This window comes from Molothrus aeneus, chromosome 8 (genome assembly GCF_037042795.1).
Source record: "Molothrus aeneus isolate 106 chromosome 8, BPBGC_Maene_1.0, whole genome shotgun sequence".
NCBI lineage: Eukaryota > Metazoa > Chordata > Aves > Passeriformes > Icteridae > Molothrus > Molothrus aeneus.
Window position 1 is genome coordinate 32,566,663 of NC_089653.1, and position 19,615 is coordinate 32,586,277.

A 19,615-nucleotide genomic window follows, 5' to 3' on the forward strand; every position below is an offset into this window, starting at 1 on the left:
TTCCAGAAGCGGTGATGCAAATCAATGCTGCCAAGGCTCCTCTGCTTTCCTTAAAACAAAATGGACTATAATTCCACCACAGCTCCTTATACATTCTGGGAGTCGTGCCATGCTATTGATGACATTAGCAACGAGAAGATATTTGGGAGAAAACAATACTATCCGTAAAGCTGGAACACAGCTGATAACATCTTATCTGCGATTGTAAAATTCTTTACACGGTGACTCAGTGGTTGTTTTTTTTTTTCCTTGATTGTCATATGAACCACAGAATGGTTTGGGTTGGAAGGGGCGTTAAAAACCATCCAATTTCACTCCGCTGCCATGGGTGGGGATGCCACCCACTAGGGCAGGTTTGGGTTGGAAGGGGCGTTTAAACTCATCCAATTTCACTGCACTGCCATGGGTGGGGATGCCACCCACTAGGGCAGGTTTTGGTTGGAAGGGGCGTTTAAACTCATCCAATTTCACTGCACTGCCATGGTTGGTGATGCCACCCGCTAGGGCAGGTTGCCCCGCATCCAGGCTGGCCGTGACCGCTTCCAGCGCTGCGGCAGCGGCCGTTCCAGCGCGCTGCGCCCCGCGGCGGGGCGGGCTCGGGGCGGAGCGGAGCCGGGACTGCATTTCCCGGCAGCGCCGCGGCGGGAGCGGCCATGGCGGAGCGGGGCCGGGGCTGGGCCCGGGCCGTGCGGGGGCTGCTGCTCGATGTCAGCGGGGTTCTCTACGACAGCGGCGCCGGCGGCGGCGTCCCCATCGCGGGCTCGGTCGAGGCCGTGCGCAGGTGGGTGGGGGGCGGCCGGGCAGAGGGGACAGAGCGCGGGGCCGGGGACACAGCGCGGTCACCGCCTGGGGATGGTGCGAGTCCAGCCCCCGCTGTGCTGTGTAAGTGCCGCACGGGAATCGGGAGCTTTCGGGGGTCATTTTGGGGAAGGGAGCCCGCAGAGCCTGGGCTGATGGGGAGGAGAGTCCGGGCGGTGCGGCGGGCACAACCTCCTGTGTGTGCTGGTGTCACCGCACTGGCACTGTGCAGGACATCTGGCACTGGTTCTGTGTGTGCTGGTGTCACCGCACGTGTGGCAGGAACTGGCACTGTGCAGGACATCTGGCACTGGTTCTGTGTGTGCTGGTGTCACTGCTCGTGTGGCAGGAGCTGGAACTGTCCCCCGTGTTTTGTGTGTGCTGGTGTCACTGCACGTGTGGCAGGAGCTGGCAGTGTGTAGGAGATCCACCACTGTCCCCTGGTAATGGTTTTTCAGATATTGCCCACGCTGGTGTGTCTGTAAATTGATTAACTCTGCTGTCAAATCAGCTGGAACTTGCAACCCTGCAGTGGAGAGTTTCCGTGCTGGGGTTAATGATTGCCCAGCTTGGAAGTGACTCAGAAGCAAAGTGTGGTCTTGGTGAGTTACTCCCAGTGCCCACAGGTAGGGAATTCCTTCACTTTTAGTTGGGTGATGCTGTCCTGGTAACACGAGCTAAGTAACTTTAACTTAACTAACTTTAACTAATTAGGTTGACTTGCCAGTGTGTCTATATCAGCCCTGCTTGACCAGAGGAGCAGGATGGGGCCAGGGGAGAGCAGTGGTCACAGGGACAGCTTTGTTTAAAGACAGATATTGATTGTGTGGCTGTGAATTTCCAGAAGAGCCTTTTGGCTCTCTGGGATGTTTCATTTACTCACTGTGGAAAATCCTGATCTGTTTCACCTGGCAAGTGCTGGATGGGACCTGGAGCAACCTGGGGTAGTGGAATGCGTCCTTGTCCATTTCAGGAGATTGGAACTTCAGTGTTCCTTCCAACCCAAACCATTCTGTGATTCTGTGGTGCTGCGTGTACCCCGCTTGCAATGTTTCAAATGTCTAAATTCTGGGAAACACTGACAGCACTGCTTGGTGAGCACCTCTGCAGCTTCTGCCCTCTGGGGCCACTCAGCACAGACACACTTGGGACGAGTGCATTATTGAGCAGGAAGAAATATTGAATTCAGTAAAATTACTGATATGAGGTTAGTTAAATATGTGCCTAAATGTTGGTGGAACCACCGTGGAAAGGCAGAATTGGAGAAGATCCAAATTTGGCGTTAATAACAGAACTCTTTGCTGTTTGCTTTTTTTTCCCCATAATTATGTGTTTGTTCATATTTCTTGAAAAACATGTAGGATGCATAGAAGATGTTATCAGATGGATCAGAATTCCCAGTGCTGTCAGAGAGCAATATTTGAAGCAAGTTTAAGCCTTATTGAGGCTCTTGGCCAGTTTTTGGTGCTTACCTGGCCAGAAGAAGCTGCAGGTGCCAGGACATCCAAGGGGAGAGCAGCATTCCCAGGAAATTCAATGAAAACTAGGCAGAGGGAGAAGTTATTGATATTGAAATCCTGTGGCCTGTGGTTCTTTCAGGGGATTGTGCATGTGCAGAGCACAGCCTGGGACAGCCCAGACCATAGCTAAGGCCTCCAGGCACAGCCAAACCAAGCATAAATAACAACAACTGCATAAATACTGTTAGAGATCAGATCATTCCTTTAGAAACCAGGACACGTTCAATATTACCTGTGTTGTGGTTCACCAGATGCTTTTGACGTTGTTTTTTTGCTCCTAAATTTTAAACTTCATCTTTTGTCGAGTTGCAGGCTGTTATTTAATAACCTTTGTCACTGCATTTGCTGAAACCTCCTGCATGGAGGCAACTTAAACTGCAGTCTAGCTTGCAGTAATGTCAGAAATATGCTGATGAAACAGCAGTAAAACTCTGGCCTTGGGCTAAATGTAGGGAAAGTTTCTCTGGAAATCCTGGGAATGTCTAAGCCCTTTTTGCCTGTTAGTCACAGGAAGCCCTCAGCAGCTAATCTGACCTGTCTGGAAGGGCTGCAGGGGTCTTTGAGGAGGGTTTGGAGATGCAATCCAGCAAAAGGCTCTGGAATGCTGTGCAGGGAAAGCTGATCTCATTTGGGCAGGATTTGGTGAGCAGTGTTCATAGCTGTAGGAACTGGGAACAGCAGAATGGAAAAGGGCCAGGAAGGGAAAAAAAACCCCACCAAACCACTTTGTTCAGGTCACTCAATATAAGTGGTGAAGAATAATCATTTTCCTTGGGTAAAGTCAAGTAGCCTTATTTATCTGCTTATTAGGTTAGTAATTGTTCTGGCTCACACCATTTAAACTCTTTATTGACTCATTATCCCATTGCCAGTTGCTCATTAATATTTGTGTCTGTGTCACAGTACAGCTGGGTGGTTTCAAGCAGATGGATCAAAGCTAAAAAGAGCTCTTTGTAATTAATTCCTTTTTTTTTTAATCAATTAAAGAGCCATAATTGCAGATAGCAAGGAACCTTATAACTATGTCAAATTGCTGTGGTCCTCTGCTAAAGGAGCTTTATAACATCTTTTAGTGCATATATATGCCCAACAGAAACCTTAAATCCCATTTTGATAAGTCAGAGTACAGATAAGGATTCTTACAACAGGACAGCTGACCTGTTCTTTTCAGACTGTCTTGCTACATCACCTCCCCATTACAGCAATTAACTTAGTGTAACAACATATAGTACACTCCAATAAAAAATGATAAATAAACATACTAATTTGTCATTGGTTTCATGTGACTGAAGCTGTCCTGGCCTCCTAAAACTACATTTTCTGCATTATTTCTCTTGTTTTCAGCTGAATTCTGCTGTGCAGTTATGTGAGTTAGTGTTTGTGAGAGCAGCAGCCTAATTTGTGCCAGCAGTATTTGGCCTGGGTTCTATTTGTGATGGCTGCTTCCCTCTTGTTTGTTTGTTTTTAGCCAACAGTACAGGGAGATGGAGCAGAAACATGGCCAGAGAAGCTGATGGACACTGGAACACCCTGAGCAAGGTGACATTCACTGCTGTAGAGACCCTCCTGAGCAAGGCATCAATAATTGGTATAACCTGTGGTGATACACTAAGTGTTAACAGCTGGGATTGCTTTGTTTATTGCTGGTGTACCTGCAGCCCTGATAAATCTCACCTGTGAAACACTGAAGGACTCAGTGTGCACTGAGAGGGGATTGATGAGTTGGAGGCTGAGAAAGTGAGCCACAGGAGTGTTTGTTGAGCAGAGCTTGTGTCCTGTGCTCAAGGGATAAGGTGAATCTGGATCCTAGCTACTCATCCAGACTGTGGCAGCCAGGCACCTGTGTGCCAAAGGGTATTGGCACCCCTGGAGCCAGGAATGTCTCTAAATTCACCAGGGACTGTTGTTGTTATCTTCAGGTGGGGGTATTTCAGCAGTGGATGGCTAAAAAAGCCAAAAGTGGCTCGATGAGATAATTTATCCCTTTAAAACTTTTAAGACACAATGTTTCTTGGTGGTTTAACTCACTCTGGCATATCTTTGTCGTTGTTTTGAAAATGTTACATAAACCCCACCCATCTCTTCCCGGGGTGTGCAGTTCCCTGGCAGATGCTTTGGAGCAGATCAGAAAGCCCATGGGTGAGATCAGAAGGGCCATCGGTGACTTAAAGGCTTCTCCTGGAGCCAGCCCTAGCAGAGCCTCAGTGCCGTGCTGTTATTGTCCTAATCGATTTACACAGCATTGACACGAGGTGAGCTAGCTGCTTTTTATCTTACAAATAGCAGGGAGCTGCTCCCTTACAAGACAGAAGGTGGTTAAACACCCATAAAAGATGCTCAGCCTGTGCTCTGGCATTTGCATTTACGGCCGTGTGCTGATAGTGTGTCCATTAGCATATCCATATGAAAAGCACACAGGAGCTGGAGGTTTACAACATCCTGTTGTTGGGCTGGGGTGGTGCATCTGTTAGCACAGCTTTCCACAGAGCCCTTGAAAAGGGACAGCGGAAATCTGGGGAGCAGGGAGGCTGGGGAGCAGCTGGACACTCCTGCTAAAATAAAATACCTGGAGAGTCTAACAAGAAGGAGATTGTGAGGAGAACAAATGGAACTGGGACTGTAAAACAATTCAGGGTGTGGGGGTTCAGAGGAGTTGGGAGCTCACAAAGAGCCTTTTGGAAGTCTGTGTGCCATGAGGAGTAGGAAATCTTTGTTGTCACAGCAGAGAATGTGGCTTAGCACGGGCTGTGCAGATGTTCAGAATTCCCAGGCTTGCTGTGCCTTCGGGACATTTGATAGAAAAGGAGTTGTTCCTCCTGGAAAGAGACCTTCAAGTAAAGTATACAGACCCTTGTGTAAATATCTGTTAATTTTTGAACCTGACTCTCTTTGCACTTTCTGCCCAAAGGAACCCAGTGCCCCAGGTGTCACTGCCCTCCTGAAGCTGCAGACACACCAAAAATGGAGCATTCTGTATTGCCATGTGGCTGTTCCCTGGCAGGGCCAGAAGGGGATCCAGGAATTGATGCTCAGCTGCACTCCAGTCTGTAACACTAGCTGTGGTCTCAATTTTCTGACAGCAGTGGCTATTCCTAACCCATACTTGCTTTCCTAATCAGCAGTGTTCATTATTTCTTTATAAAGATTGGTGTCCCTGAAGTTGTGGGTGCTCACCTGCTTTGTGCACAAATTGCATGAGTAAGTGCTTGCATTTTTGGAGTTTACACATCCTTAACCTTCAGGGTCTCAGAAACAGAATTCCTTCTTTACAAACAGGTGCTTTTTGTGTACAAAGTGAGAATTCAACCCTGTCAAAGATAACTTGGTTTTGAGTGAATTTTTAATGGAGTAATTAGCAGCTTCATAGAATCATAGAATAGTTTGGGTTGGAAGCAACCTTAAAGATCATGTGCCCTCCTTTTTGTACAGAATAAAAGCTATTGGGGTATCATTCACTCTGTTGTCCATAAAAATATTTTGCTCAATGCAAATAAATATATCCCAGACCTGTTCATGCTAACTGAATCCCAAAAATCTGATTTTTTTTCTTGGCAGTTCCCAAAGTGGAGATTTACCAGCTACTTAAGGTCTGCCAGAGTTTACTTATTGAACCACTTGCAGTGTGGTTAAAGTCTTTTAGGTGTAATACATTAAGCTGATTTGGTAATCTGCAGCCTTTAATGCATCTTGTTACTGAACTTGATGGACTAGAGAGATTTTTCTTGTGTTCTGCTTTGTGCTTCCTTTCTGCAAGTTCCTTTCAGAAGTGTGTGTTATTTTTATTAAATACTGAATTCTGGATTTCACTGTTGTGGCATATTGCTGCCTACAAATCTATTGTCTTCCCTGCTGTTCAGGGAGGTGGATTATGATTTATGGTGTTGGATAATTTGTGCAGTAATTCTGGTATCCAGCTGTATTCAATGGCCTTTATAGAGAATTCAGGACAAGATGGACTTAGTGTTTGTTTCAGTGTTAAAACTTCCAGGATTTCCAGTTAAAACTTCCAGGATTTCTTTCCACCTTTGAAAAATTCTAAATTATCAAAACACCTAAATTAAGGCATTGATGGGTATTTAAATTTTGCTTTGAGCTACAATGTAGTGATTTTTTTTTTCAGTTTTTACTGTCAAACACTACCTCAGAGTGGTGTTTTCAGAGTTTTTACTCTTATAACTGTACCCTTCCTATTGTCACCCTTGCTCACCCTTGAGTAACATTGGCCTCTTCTTGTGGCTCCTTCATGTGTGCCTATTAATCTGCTTTTATTCATGTGCAAAGGTAATGCCCTCCTATTTTTTTTAATCCCTTTTGCAATCCCTCCTTTGGACTGCCTCCAAATGATCCCCTTCTATATTTAGAGAGAGGTGAGCCATCTGGGGCTGCAGAGGAAATTGTGCTGGGGAGATGGGAGATGGCAGATGTAGGGATGAGTTTCAGGAATGCAGGAGGGACTGGGGCCAAAAAGTGCCGCGTGTAAGGATTTGTCAGGGCTACGTGGAGCAGAAAGTTGGATCCCCAGAGAACCAGGGCTTTAACGAGCCTGGCTGTACTCAGGACCCATGACAGGACATCAGTGAAGGGAAACAAGAGGTCAGGGGGCAAAAGTGGCATCAGAGAAGATGTGACAGCAAGATTGAAGCAGTTTGGATGTGCTGTGGTGGCAGAAATCAGAGAAATGGAAAGTTTTGGCCACTGGGAGAGAGAAGGGAAACCCTGGAGTTTAATCCACAGTCCTCTGATTCCAGTGCACCCACCAGGTTAAAAAATACCAGGGAATTCAGTGTTTCCATGGAATTAGGAGAGGCTTGTACCATGTAAGGATGGGCAAAGGCACTCAAGGCCTCCTTCAGGCTTCTGAAATGGTGACTCTGCTGGAATGGCAGGAATACAGATTTGCAGAGAAAATACAGCACATTTTTGCCAAAAAGACACCTTTTAAGCAGAGCAAATGTGCTCTGCTCCCACCAGGCATTTCCACAGCTGGACCCCAGAAGGGGTTATTGCTATGAGCCAGTGCTGAGCCAGAAAACCCTTTTGGATCCTCAGGTGTGTGTGTGGTGCTCCCAGGGAGGTTCTCCTGGGAAAAACCTGCAAGATCAGGAGAGGTTTTAGCTGGAGCCTCCAGCACCCTTGCAGAGGGCACTAACATTACCCCTGCCCAGGTGGGAGGATGGTGTTGCTGCACAAGTCCTGCTTTTCCTTTGTGGTTTGGCTGCAGGTGCTGTTGATTCCCTGTGTTTCAGACAAGGTATCAAGAGTGCTGGGAGGTTTACACTGAAGCACTCTCATATTTGTCCACTGGTGCAAAAGAGTCAAATAGCAAAAGTGCTCAGCATGCTTTCTTTTAAATTAAAAAAAAAGAACCAAAAAAACCCCAAAGCACTCTGAAAAACCAAAGGCAAGATAAAAAGCCAATCCTGGAAATCTCTTGTAGCACATTTCCAAACCCCTTTGAAGTTGTTGTTGGACAGTCTCCAAGCTCAGGTTTGTTGCCTGTTCCAGGGTTTTGCTTTCTGCCCCAGTGCCCGCCCATCTGCACAGGACCTCTGGCTGTGGGCTGCACTTTCCTATTCCCATCTTAGAAAAAATCTTCACTGCAAAAGACAGTGGGAAAAGATGGGAAATCTGAGGTTTACCCCTATACCTTTCTTTTTAGTTGCTCCAGCCATGTGCAGGGTAATGTGAACTTAAGTTTGATGATTCCCAGTCTGAATTCTAGGGCCATTGCTTTTCCTACTGGTGTCACAACCTTTACATCACCTGAAAGAACAGATTTTGTGTTTTATGTGCCCAAAGGCTGCCCATAAAGGTTGGCAAGGGCGGCTGGCTAAGTCTGCACAAGGTCAGCGAGGATGTCCAATAATTGTCCTAACACTTTACCTGTTATGGAGCAATAATGAGAGTTTTTTTTCATTATTTTCGGGTGAGTGAGCCTGGCAGATGCTGACAGCCAGCAGATGTGTAAAGTTCGAGGTGATTTGTAAGGGACCGGCTCATCTGACGCATGGTAATTGCACTGGGGGACATTGTCACTCAGCCCCGTGTCCTGCTCCAGCACAATGAGGTAAAGGTCAGTTCACAGAGCTGCTCAGGGCTGCAATTAAACCCCTCACATCCACTTCTCCCCTGGGCAGGTGCTCAGGGCTGGGTGGGTGCCCCAGGTGTACATTTGGGGATCGTTTGGGTGGCCAAGTGGTTATTTGGATCTGGAGCAGGCTTAAATCCCTCCTCTGGTAAGGCTGGTGTGGGAGCTCAGTGCTCACTTTTAATTTGGGGCTTGGAAGGGTTTGTGTGGTGGCTCAGTGCTCACCTCTCCACTTTTAATTTGGGGCTTGGAAGGTTTTGGTTTTTTTGTGACTTTTTCCTTCAGGGCCTGCGTGCTGTGGCAGCTCCCTGGCAGAGCAGGCACTGGCAGCAGTGACACACAGCTGGAGGGGACAGTGGCCTCTCCATCTGCTCCCTGATGCCATCTCTGTTCTGCCATCCCCTCCAAGAAGGGCTCTGACAATTCTTTTGGCACTTTAGCTGAGTTTGGCCTTTGTCACAGCCTGGAGGGTCAGGGGCTGCTCTGCCTCGCTCAGGTGAAGCTCCCCTGTTCCTGCTCTTGGGCATTAGGAGTGGTGTGAGCAGTGATGATGGAAATTGGTGGATTTGGTGGAAAAAGTGGATTTGTCTGATGCTGAGCCTGCTGCTGGCCCCAAACAGTGAGGGAGAGGCAGCCTGGGGATGCCCACAGGTACCTGGGCCATGCAATGCCCTAATCAGCATTGATTTTCCTGCTGTTTGAGTGGGATCTTTATCACAGCCATGAGGTGTGGAAGTCAGCTGAAGGCCTGATTGACTGGGTTTCCTGGGTGTGCCTGTGCTTCTGTAATGGACCTGCTGATAAATCTGTAATACTCTGAGATCTAGATAAAATGTGTGTTGTGTATTTCATCTCCTGCTGCCTCATTCTTCTGCTCTTGCAGGTACCTAATCCCTTGCTCTTTATCTCATAAGACATCACATTACAAATCTTGTTCTTTATTCTTCTCCTGACATCCCCACACTTGCCAGCAGTGGAAATTGCAGTGCCTTGCTTTGCTGGGAGTGTGAGCAGTGGGTCAGTTCAGAGGCTGGAGGTTTCCCTGGAAGCTTTGCAGCCCTGTAGGCTCACTGAGCACAGCATCACACCTGTGAGACACAGACCAAGCCACTTCTTTTAGTCTCTCCACATTCAAAACCTGTCAGGCCAGGGAAACTGAATGAGAGTTTTGCTGTGAACATGATTTGAGGCAGGTTTTCCCCCATGCAGAGCTGTTGGTAAAAGCTCTCCCTAATTATTGAAGCTGTGAGTTAACAGTTGTTTGCTGGCCTGCAGGCTCTGCTCACCATCCCTGTGCTGAACATCCAGGGGTGGATCATCCCACTGTGTGTGATACTGAATGTGCAGGTGAGTGTGACTGCTCTGTGCAGGATTTGGCAGAGTTTACAGGGCTCTTTTCATGCTAATTGGGAAGGAAAAGGTGACTTTTCATTGGAGAGATACTTTTGTAGAAATAAGTCTTCTCTAGAGTTCTGTGGATTTTTGTTTCATTTAGTGTTCCAGGATATTTTTAAAAGTCCTTTTCATGTGTCACCAGAGGACTCCTATTTTTTTGTCCAGCTTGGCCTAACTCTTTGTAGACCTGATCCTGAGCATTTCCTGAGCTCATTTGTTGGGGTGGTAATTGCTGGTGGCCCTGAAGGCATGAAGCAGTCTGGGATGTGCCCAGATTCCTCCTACTTTGCTCAGTCCTTTCAGAAGTCTCACTCTGGTTTCCATCCAAAATGCTGAGGAAAAAAAGTGAAGTTTGTAGTACAGGAAACCTGAATCTGTGCTTTCACTGAGCTGACCTGTGAGGGTGCTGGTTTGTCTGTGCAGCTCTGTGGTTGGTGTTGTCCCTGGACTCGTTACACTGACCTTCAGGACGAGAAAAAGCAGATTCTAATTCAAAAGGAGTTTGCTTCCAGTCAGTTGTGAATCATGGAATTTTTTTTCCCTAAGAGGGTGCATTTAGAATAATCTTTTTCACCCATAGCACACTCTATTAAAGTTTGTTGTGTATCCAAATTACACTGCTTTGCTTTTTAACTCCAGCTGAAACCGTGTCTCAAATAACAGATGTGGAATATTGTCATCCCACTGTCACACCAATTGTTCATTGTTCTGAGAAGGTCACATCATAATTCATTAACAATAATTATTCCCTGGGTACCACCTGCACTTCTTCACTCAGTTGCTTCATTAACTTGAGAGTGAATCTCACATTCAGTGCTCCAATCAATGAAGATATATTTATAATGTACAAGTGGATGCTATTAGTTACAATATATTAACTGCCTAATTTAAAAGAGAAAAGCTAGCTTTATGAAGGGCAATTAACCACTAAGTGTAATTGATAATTCACATATCTATGATTAGGAAAGACAAATAATAAGAAAGAAATGAATCACCAGCATTATTAAAGAAGACATTGGTGTGTAGTTTTGATGAGCAGAAGGGGCTCTCTGGATCAGGACCAGATTTCCAAGAATCCTTTGATGGAAAGTTCATCATCAGATCTGTTGCATGGAGGTGGCTTTGGTGTTTGCACCAACCAATTGAGATCATCTTCCCTGCAAAATGGACCCAGCTTGTTTTGTTGTCTTGAGAATCAGTGCAGGGACTTCCTTAATAGAAAAGTCTTTTTTTGTTTTATTACAAAAAAAAGTCATAATATTTTATAAGAATTTATAAGCCTGGTTCCAGACTTACCTAAGTATTGAATCTGTATGTGCTTAGGTCCTCAAAGATGATTTTGCACAAATTCACATGAAAACTCACAAAGTAGGCGTTTTCATGTATTAGAGGAGCTGAGTGAAAGTCCCTTAGGCAAATGTTTATTTTTTATTAATTGTGGTACATCTTCAGTGCTTCTGATTTCCTGTGGCCACTTTGAAGTACGTTGGCTCTCCAAACAGCTGACAGCTCATCCTTGGGGAAGAGGCTTTTTGGGGACGTGCACAGCAGGTCCCCAGCTTGGGACACAAAGCTGCTCAGAGGCAGAGAGCTTGCAGGGGAATCACAGAATGGTTTGGGCTGGAAGGGACCTTAAAGACCCCATTCCACCCCCTGCCATGGCAGGGACTCCTTCCACTGTCCCAGGCTGCTCCAAGCCCTGCCCAGCCTGGCCTTGGACGCTGCAGGAATGGGGCAACAACACAACTTTTGCAGAGTGCCAGCCTACAGGAGCCATGTCCTTGGCTCTGGACACTTGTGGCTGTGTTTTCTCCCCCTGAGAAGCCAATTACCTGTAAACATTTATTAATGAATCAGTTAAAGTGCCAGATTTTTTTGGGATTATTCACCAAGTAACAGCACAGGTGTTTTATGAGAGATTTAATGAAAAATGTGGCTGGATCCACCCCAGTGTTGATAAAACATCACTGAGCTAACTGGCAGCTGCAGTGCCCAGAGTCAGGATTTCGGGTGCATCTGGTCACAGCAGAGGATCCTGCTCCTGGTTTGGAATATCATCTTCATCTTCTTAGCAGAATTCACAGAGTGAGCAGGTTTGAAGAGACCTTCAAGATCATCAAGTCCAACCCATCCCAAACACCTCAACTCAACCCTGGCACCCAGTGCCGCATCCAGGCTTTGTTAAACACACCCAGGGATGGTATCCTTCTCCTGGGAGTAGAAATTGCGGGGTGTGGAGGTTCAGGGACATCACACCATAACCAATATGATCCAGTAAAGCCAAATTTATTATCCCTAAAAAAACTGTATTTATGATAAGTCTCTACTGTCCGTGTGTCTCTAGCTAATACATGATTGGTTAATCCTAGCTGTTCATGTGTCTAAATTAGAATGCTGATTGGATCACCTAATTTTTCACATGTCTTGCTGTGGTTGTCTGGCCCACCCATGACTCACTTTTTTCTTACTTTCCCAAGCTCACTGACAAACTTGCTGAGTCCTGATGACTCTTCTTGTATCTCTTTCAAGGATATACCGACCCTATTTCTGAATACGTTCATTTTTCATTGTTTGTGAACGTGTCCATTGTCCATTATTGCAAGCAGGCTGGATTGTGCATCAGCTGAATATGGCCATTGTCTTGCAAAAACTCCTCAATCTGCAAAAAACTCTCAACAAGAAATCATCTCTCTGTGGCTCTGGGCAAACCAGGAAAGCCAAAAAGTTCCCAAACACATCCAGGGATGGTGACTCCACCACCTCCCTGGGCAGCCATTCCAGAACTTTATCCCCCTTTCTGTGAAAAACTTTTCCCTAATATCCAACCTGTATTTCCCTTGAAGAATGACTCTTGTCTCATTTCCTTCACCTGCTTACCACCCTCTGCTGCCTTCCCTCCACAGGATCAAAGCCTCTGGGCTGAAGCTGCAGCTCTGCACCAACGAAACCCAGGCGACCCGGCAGAGTTTTGTGAGGAAGCTGCGGGCCCTGGGCTTCGACATCTCGGTGGCCCAGGTGACAGCGCCGGCGCCGGCCGCCTGCCGCCTCCTGAGGGAGCGCGGCCTGAGGCCACACCTGCTGGTGCACCACGGTGGGACACCCTGGGGACACACGGAGGGAGGGAGGGAGGGAGGGAGGGGAGCGCTCTGTTGTCCTCTTTGTTTTGGGATGGATGAGTAGGTGTCTGAAAAGTTGGTTCAGACCGAGAATAATTTATTTTTTCGTGTGCTGTCGTGAGCAAAGGGAAGCACGAATCTGGGGATTTGTTGTTTGTCACAGACATATTTTATGAAAAATGCTCTTGCCAGGATATTTTCTCCTGAGAAGCTTCAGCTTCTCCATGTTTTGCTGCTTTGGAATGTGATTTGGAGAATTGTTTACCCAACATGTGAAACTGTTTTTACTAAATGACCAATGACAGCCACCTGTGTCGAGGCTGTGAGCAGTCACAAGATTCCATTCCATTCTTTTCCTTTGCTGGCCTTCTGATGTCTCCTTTCTCTTTTCTTTTAGTATAGTCTTAGTACATCATTTTCTTTTAATATAATATAACGCAACACCACACAACATAACCATAACATAACCACATAAAACATAATACAATATATATCATAAAGTAATAAATCAGCCTTCTGAAACATGGAGTCAAGGTTCTGATCTCTTCCCTCGTCCTGGGACCCCTGCAAACACCACCACAGTCGCTTCCATGGGATCTGAAATCGATGAGGTGTTGGAACCCTGGGTGCTGAGAATTTCAGACTTTCTGTGCTGGCAGGCACTGACCCTCAAGAGAGGACTGCATTTGACCTGAGGCTGTGGAGAAGGCTTCCAAAACTGGGATTGTGTTGTGGTGTCACTCACTCGGGGACACCAATTGTTGGTGGCCACCAATTGGGGTTATTAATTGTTGTGGTGGGTCCCAGGATGAGGCGAGAGATGAGGATTGACTCCAAGTTCTCTGAAGGCTGATTTATATTTTATGATATTATATTAAAAACTAAAACTATACTAAAGAACGATAAAGGAGACATCAGAAAGCTAAACAAGAATGATAATAAAAAACCCATGACATCAGTCCGACACAGCTGGCTGTGATTGGCCATTAATTAAAAACAACTCACATGCTGGGTAAACAATTCTCCAAATCACATTCCAGAGGAGCAAAACATGGAGAAGCTGAAGCTTCCCAGCTTCCTAGGAGAAGAAATCCTGGCAAATGGATTTTTTATAAAATATGACAGTGACAGGATTGTGGGTGTGGAGTTTGAATAGAAGTGTGTAATATCACATGGTGGGAAACTTGGAGTTTAAGGTTTTAGAATATAGTAACATGTATAAGGCAAGATGGAGGTTTTAGGGTAGAGGCTGCTCCTTCTTCACCTTCTTCTCCATGGATTTGGATGGTTTTGTGTAATTGGATAAAAAAGTCTGCATTGCGGGTATGGGTAATTAGTTATTAGGTTAAAAGTAAAAATAATTGAGGTGTCATTTCTTAATTAGACAGTTTATCCTTAAGAGGCCTTAGAGAGAGATACAGCTCCAGTTTTAGTTTGTTGGAGTGAAGTGCTGTAGAACTCGTGGTTTGTGAGACTGTAACATAGATAAGAACTAATAAACATCTGAGTCCCAACAAGAAATACCATCTCACACATTTAATCCTGACCTTAGCAGAAAAAAGAAGCAAAGAATCCACAGTGAGGAATTTGTGATTTTTTTCGTTTTTTTGTTTTTTCCTCCTTCTGTAGATCTTGTCCCTGAATTTGCTGAGATTGATAAGACAAACCCAAACTGTGTGGTTCTTGGAGATGCAGCAGAAAACTTCACCTACGCAAACCTGAACGAGGCTTTCCGACTTCTGATTGGGATGGAGAAGCCTGTTTTGCTCTCCCTTGGAAAAGGGTGAGTTAAGCTCTGGTTTTTTCCTCAAGTCTCTGCATTTTTTAATATCTTTAATGGAGGCCAGAAGTCAGTGTGGGCACTCCCAGTACCAACTTTTCAGTTTTTAGTCTGTGTGCCTGGGCTGAGAGCCTGATCTGATCAGGTGCCTGTCAATGAAGAGGACTTGTGGTACTTCAAGAGAGCCTCAAAGCCTCATAGGAATCATGAAGAGTTTGGATTTTGATGTGTGTGACCCCCAAGTGAGTGAGAATTTAGTATCTCAGAGGTGAGAACTGTTGGTTTAACTGCTGCCTGTAGCCATGTGTTCCTCTCTGAACTGAATATAAATGATTTTTCATAGTGAAGGAAACCCAAACTTTCCACAGGCCATGCTTGGATAAAGAGCTGTCGGTGTAGGTTTGTGATGCAGTTTGGTGCTTTTGAAGTGGCAGATCAATTGTCTTGGTAGTTTTAATGTCAGACAGCATTTTTAACTATTCTCTGTCCATTAACAGTAAATTTTGACCTCCTGTTTTCACACACAGGAAAAAATTCAGTCAGGGAGTTGGAATGTTTTCCTGAAAATAATTAATTCTGAGATTTTTAAACAGGACATTATTAATTCCTGTGCTGAATAATGACAAATCCCAACAGGAGCAACAGGAGTTATTCTTATCTGTTGTGTGATGCATGGGTTTAAAAGAGACTGTGCATGTTTATCTTGTGGAAAGTGCAGTGACAACTTTGCTCAGTGGTTCAATAGACTGTAATGGGCATGAAAACCCTTCTTAGTTTGTGGGTTATTGATCCAGCTGGGTAGAACTTATCAGTGGGAAGGAGCAGTTAAATTCATTGTGCTGCCCTACCTGACACTCTAATCCTCCAACAGGGCTGAAAAATCCTTACTGTTTCTCAGAAGGATAAGGAGAAAATGTTGAGCCACCAGGAGAGTGGCTAATGTACATGAAATAATCAAATTTGGTGTTATGTAATACCATATTTCAAATTAAATGTAGAATCAACCTTTTCTTAGGAACTGTATTGTCATCAATGCAAAAATTCTTTGTACCCTGTGCATGCAAAAGTATTTATTTGGTCATTCATTGGTAGAAACAGCTCTTTTTATTACTTCTTTGAAATATTACTTTTTATTAAAAAATAAAGATTTTGGGATATTCAGAGCTCAGTTTTCATCAAGAGCATATTGCATTTTAATGGCTGATTGTTGAGTTAATGTGAATACAAGTTCTCTGGTGAGTTCTCTGACTCAAAGGAGGGAGATTATGAATTATGAGAACTGTTCTCCTGACTGGAGAAACCTCATGGATGCCAAGGGCCATCTACAAAACCCAGCTTCATTTTCAGCCTGCAGAACCAGCACAGCTGGGTGGGCCTTAGCAAGGTGCCTGCCCTGGGCCAGTAAGGTTGGTTTTGGTAGAAGTTTTAGTGCATTCCATAGAAAACAAAAGTGTCAGAGTCACTGAAGCAGAATGCCCTGCTCCTGGAAATGGAGTGATTTACATTTAGCATCTGTTTTGGGCTGAGAGTGGGAATTGGCTTTGTAATTTCTTCTGTCATGGCACTGTCAGAAAATTAAGCTGTTTACGCCAGACTATGGAAGGTTAATGGCTGTTCCAGCAAAGGTCAAGTGGTCATTTTAAAGGAAGGCTATGCTGAATAATCGAAAATGGCAGAAGGATAAGGCATAAAATCTTAGCTGACTGCTCATCCTAGCTTTTTTCCTGTCATACAGAAACCTGTCTTTGCTCTGCCCAGAGCTTGGAAGACCTGCATGAATGTGAACTGCTGTTCCAGAAAAACTCTCTTGTGATGGTGTTCACAGGGGTCTTAGGATGAGGGAAGAGACGAGGATCTGACTCCATGTTTCAGAAGGCCTGATTTATTATTTTATTATATATATTATATTAAAACTATACTAAAAGAGTAGAAGAAATTATTTCATCAGAAGGATAGCTAAGAATAGAAAAAGAAAGAATGATAACAAAGGATTGTGACTGATCGAGACAGTCTGGACAGCTGGGCTGTGATTGGCCATTAATTAAAAACAACCACATGAGACCAATCCCAGATGCACCTGTTGCATTCCACAGCAGCAGATAACCATTGGTTACATTTTGTTCCTGAGGCCTCTCAGCTTCTCAGGAGAAAAAATCCTGAGGAAAGGGTTTTTCAGAAAATATCATGGCTACACTCTCTAAAGACGCCTTCTAATTCCATCAGCTTCATGGCCATGGGAGCATTTTTAAAAGGATCAAAATTCAGCTTGGAGGGCTTTTAGTCGTGATAAACAGGATTTCCTGGTGTGGGAGGCTGAGGCAGCAGTGATGGTCCTGTCTGGGGTCTCCTTGCAGGCACACTGAGGAGGGGTCACAGCTGCTGGCTGGGGCCAGCCCTCATCTTTTACCTGCCAGGGCTCTGTGTCACTGTGCAGTGATGCACAGCCCAGCCCATCCTGGGCTAAGCACCCTGAAATCCCTTTCAAGTAGTGAAGTTGTTCCCAGATGGGCATCTGGGATCCTTTCCCTGAGCATTGCACGGTCCTGAGCCTGTCCTTCCCTTAACTCCTGGTATTAAACCAAGGCCTGGGATTTTCTGATTACTTGACTTTTTATGCAGCCATATGGACATCCATAAAGGCCCAGAAATAATAAAATGTGGTTTCTTTGTCTTTAACTGCCAGCATTTTCATTTCATGGGAACTTTATCACTTTCATTTCCAGACGCTACTATAAAGAAACTGATGGGCTGAAACTTGATGTTGGAGCATATATGAAGGCATTGGAGGTATTTTATAGCTGGAATTGTGCTTACTCACCCTGTGCACCTTGTTAAAAGAGTAACTGGCATCAATATGGGTCATCTTCTGTAATTACTCACCTTGGTGGAGGGAGTTTCCACACATTGAAACTCATTTGCTGCATTCTAAAGATGGGTGGATTAATTGCTTTTCTGCCTTTGGTTTTTTTTTTTTTTTTGGTTTAAATTTGTTTTACTTAAACCATGAACATTTTTCTTTTGTGGTACCATTATTGCAAGTGAGGCCCTTGAAAGGAGGAGTCAGACAAGAAAAAAGGGGAATATTGTGTGCAAGATATCCAGGAAAACCTGAAGGTCCATGTTATCTGTTAGGCTTTTGTCTAGGAACAAGCAAGAAACTATTTTTTTCAGCATAGCACTGATACTTAGTTGCAGGAAAATGTAACTTGTAAAATCTACTTTTTCAAGTGTAACTTTTCAAAACCTGGATGTGAAATTTGATTTTTCACTTGAACCATTAAAATTATGCCAGGTGGTTGAAGAAATCCTTTATATCTTTTAAAGGCTCTCAAGTACTTTTGATAGTTTTATATAAAGAATATTTGTTATGTCTCTAAGAGTGATGTTCCTAACAAAATGAGCAGTACTGGAACTGAGTTTGAAGATTACTCAATGATGGAGAATGTGAAAGATTTGTACCTTGAGGTGTTTCAAGAGCATTTTCTCTCCTGCCAGAAAACTTTAAACACTTCTGTTCTCCGAATTCTCTGATCTTCACCTTCACCTGCTAATCCATTGTGTTATTTAAGGGCTAAAATCAATAATCACAAAGGTTTTATAACTGGAGTTATGGAGTTGAACAAATCCTTTGCCAATCAGCATTTTTTGTGTTTCTTTTTTTCCCCCCAGTATGCTTGTGATATCCAGGCTGAAGTGGTGGGGAAACCATCAAAAAGGTTTTTTGAGTCAGCCCTGGCAGAACTGGGAGTTCCAGCAGAGCAGGTAAGGTTGAGGTGCCATGCCCAGGGGCTGTGCCAGATATTTGTGCCCACTTTTGCTTTTTTCCTGCTTTGCTGTAGCTTTGAAAAGTTACAGAAGAGGCTGAAGGAGAATGGGACCAGGACTCAATGCCTGGAGAGGCAAAAGAGGTGCCCTCATGCCTGGCAGTCTGCTTGGAGACTGGTGGCTGCAGGGTGATGGAATTGATCCCAAAATGTCCTTTATTTCCTGTGCTGTCACACTGACTACCTTTTTATAGTAAAAGAAAAAAGCAGAAGAAAAAATATTTTATAATTTTGGTGAATAGGATGCGCTGGCTGACCCCAAAACCCCCTCCTGTATTCCTGGCTTTGCAGAAACATGCTGTGCTTCCTCAGCACAGCCCATTTTCCCCTCTCTGTAGTTGTTCCCATCTCCTCTTTATTGATTTGTTGTTCTGTCACACAGGACATAAGGATGAGTATGAGAAGCCTCACAAACAGCAGTGAATTACAGCACAATAATTCCATCAGGGGGGTTTGGGTGACATTATAAACAACAGGAGGGAAGTTTGGGGTGGCTTGTAGGTCCCTGGAGCCTGGAGATAAAATTATGGCCCTGTAATTCAGCATGTGCTTGGGTTTTGCTTTATTACAGAGTGGGGAGATGGAAAAGACCTAGTGGGCCATCTAATCCATCTCCTTCCCCATGCAGGAATGTTCCCTGCTCCACAGTTATTAATGTTTTGTCCACAGTAGTTTTCAGAGAGCCAAAGAACTGTCAGTGCCCTGGGGATGGTGTTCAGCCCAGTGGGTCTTGGGGGAAGGCAGCTTTTCCTGAGATTTATCAGGATATTTCCCTTTTCAACTGCATCTCCTTATTTCTAGTTTTACTCTAGTTAACGACCAAAATAACATCCTGGACATTTTCTTCATCCAGTTATGTCTAGACTTGTTATCATTGCAGGAGGTTTTTTTTTGCTAAAACTGTGGTTTAGTTCTGCTGCTTCCCTCCATTCAATCCCCCTCCTTTTTTCTGTGCTCCCTCCAGTGTTTCCATATCTTCCCAGGAATTCGATAGCCCAGTCTGGGCTGTCCCTGGAATATCCCAGGTGCAGAACTCCTGTCTCTGCTCCTTGCCCCAGGAAACAAACCTGATGTGATGCATCACCAGGCTGGCA

General features: G+C 44.8%; 1 protein-coding gene across 2 annotated transcripts in view; it reads left to right on the forward strand.

Moving 5' to 3' along the window:
* The first annotated feature begins 643 nt into the window (after positions 1-643).
* LHPP (phospholysine phosphohistidine inorganic pyrophosphate phosphatase) overlaps positions 644-19,615 on the forward strand; it is a 78,368-nt gene continuing 59,396 nt past the window's right edge. For both annotated transcript variants that reach the window (XM_066554324.1, XM_066554325.1), the window contains exons 1-5: positions 644-781; positions 12,705-12,892; positions 14,547-14,700; positions 17,421-17,484; positions 18,367-18,459. In XM_066554324.1, the coding sequence (XP_066410421.1) occupies positions 654-781; positions 12,705-12,892; positions 14,547-14,700; positions 17,421-17,484; positions 18,367-18,459 (627 nt within the window). In that variant the 5' untranslated portion in view covers positions 644-653. The remainder of the gene's footprint in view (positions 782-12,704; positions 12,893-14,546; positions 14,701-17,420; positions 17,485-18,366; positions 18,460-19,615) is intronic.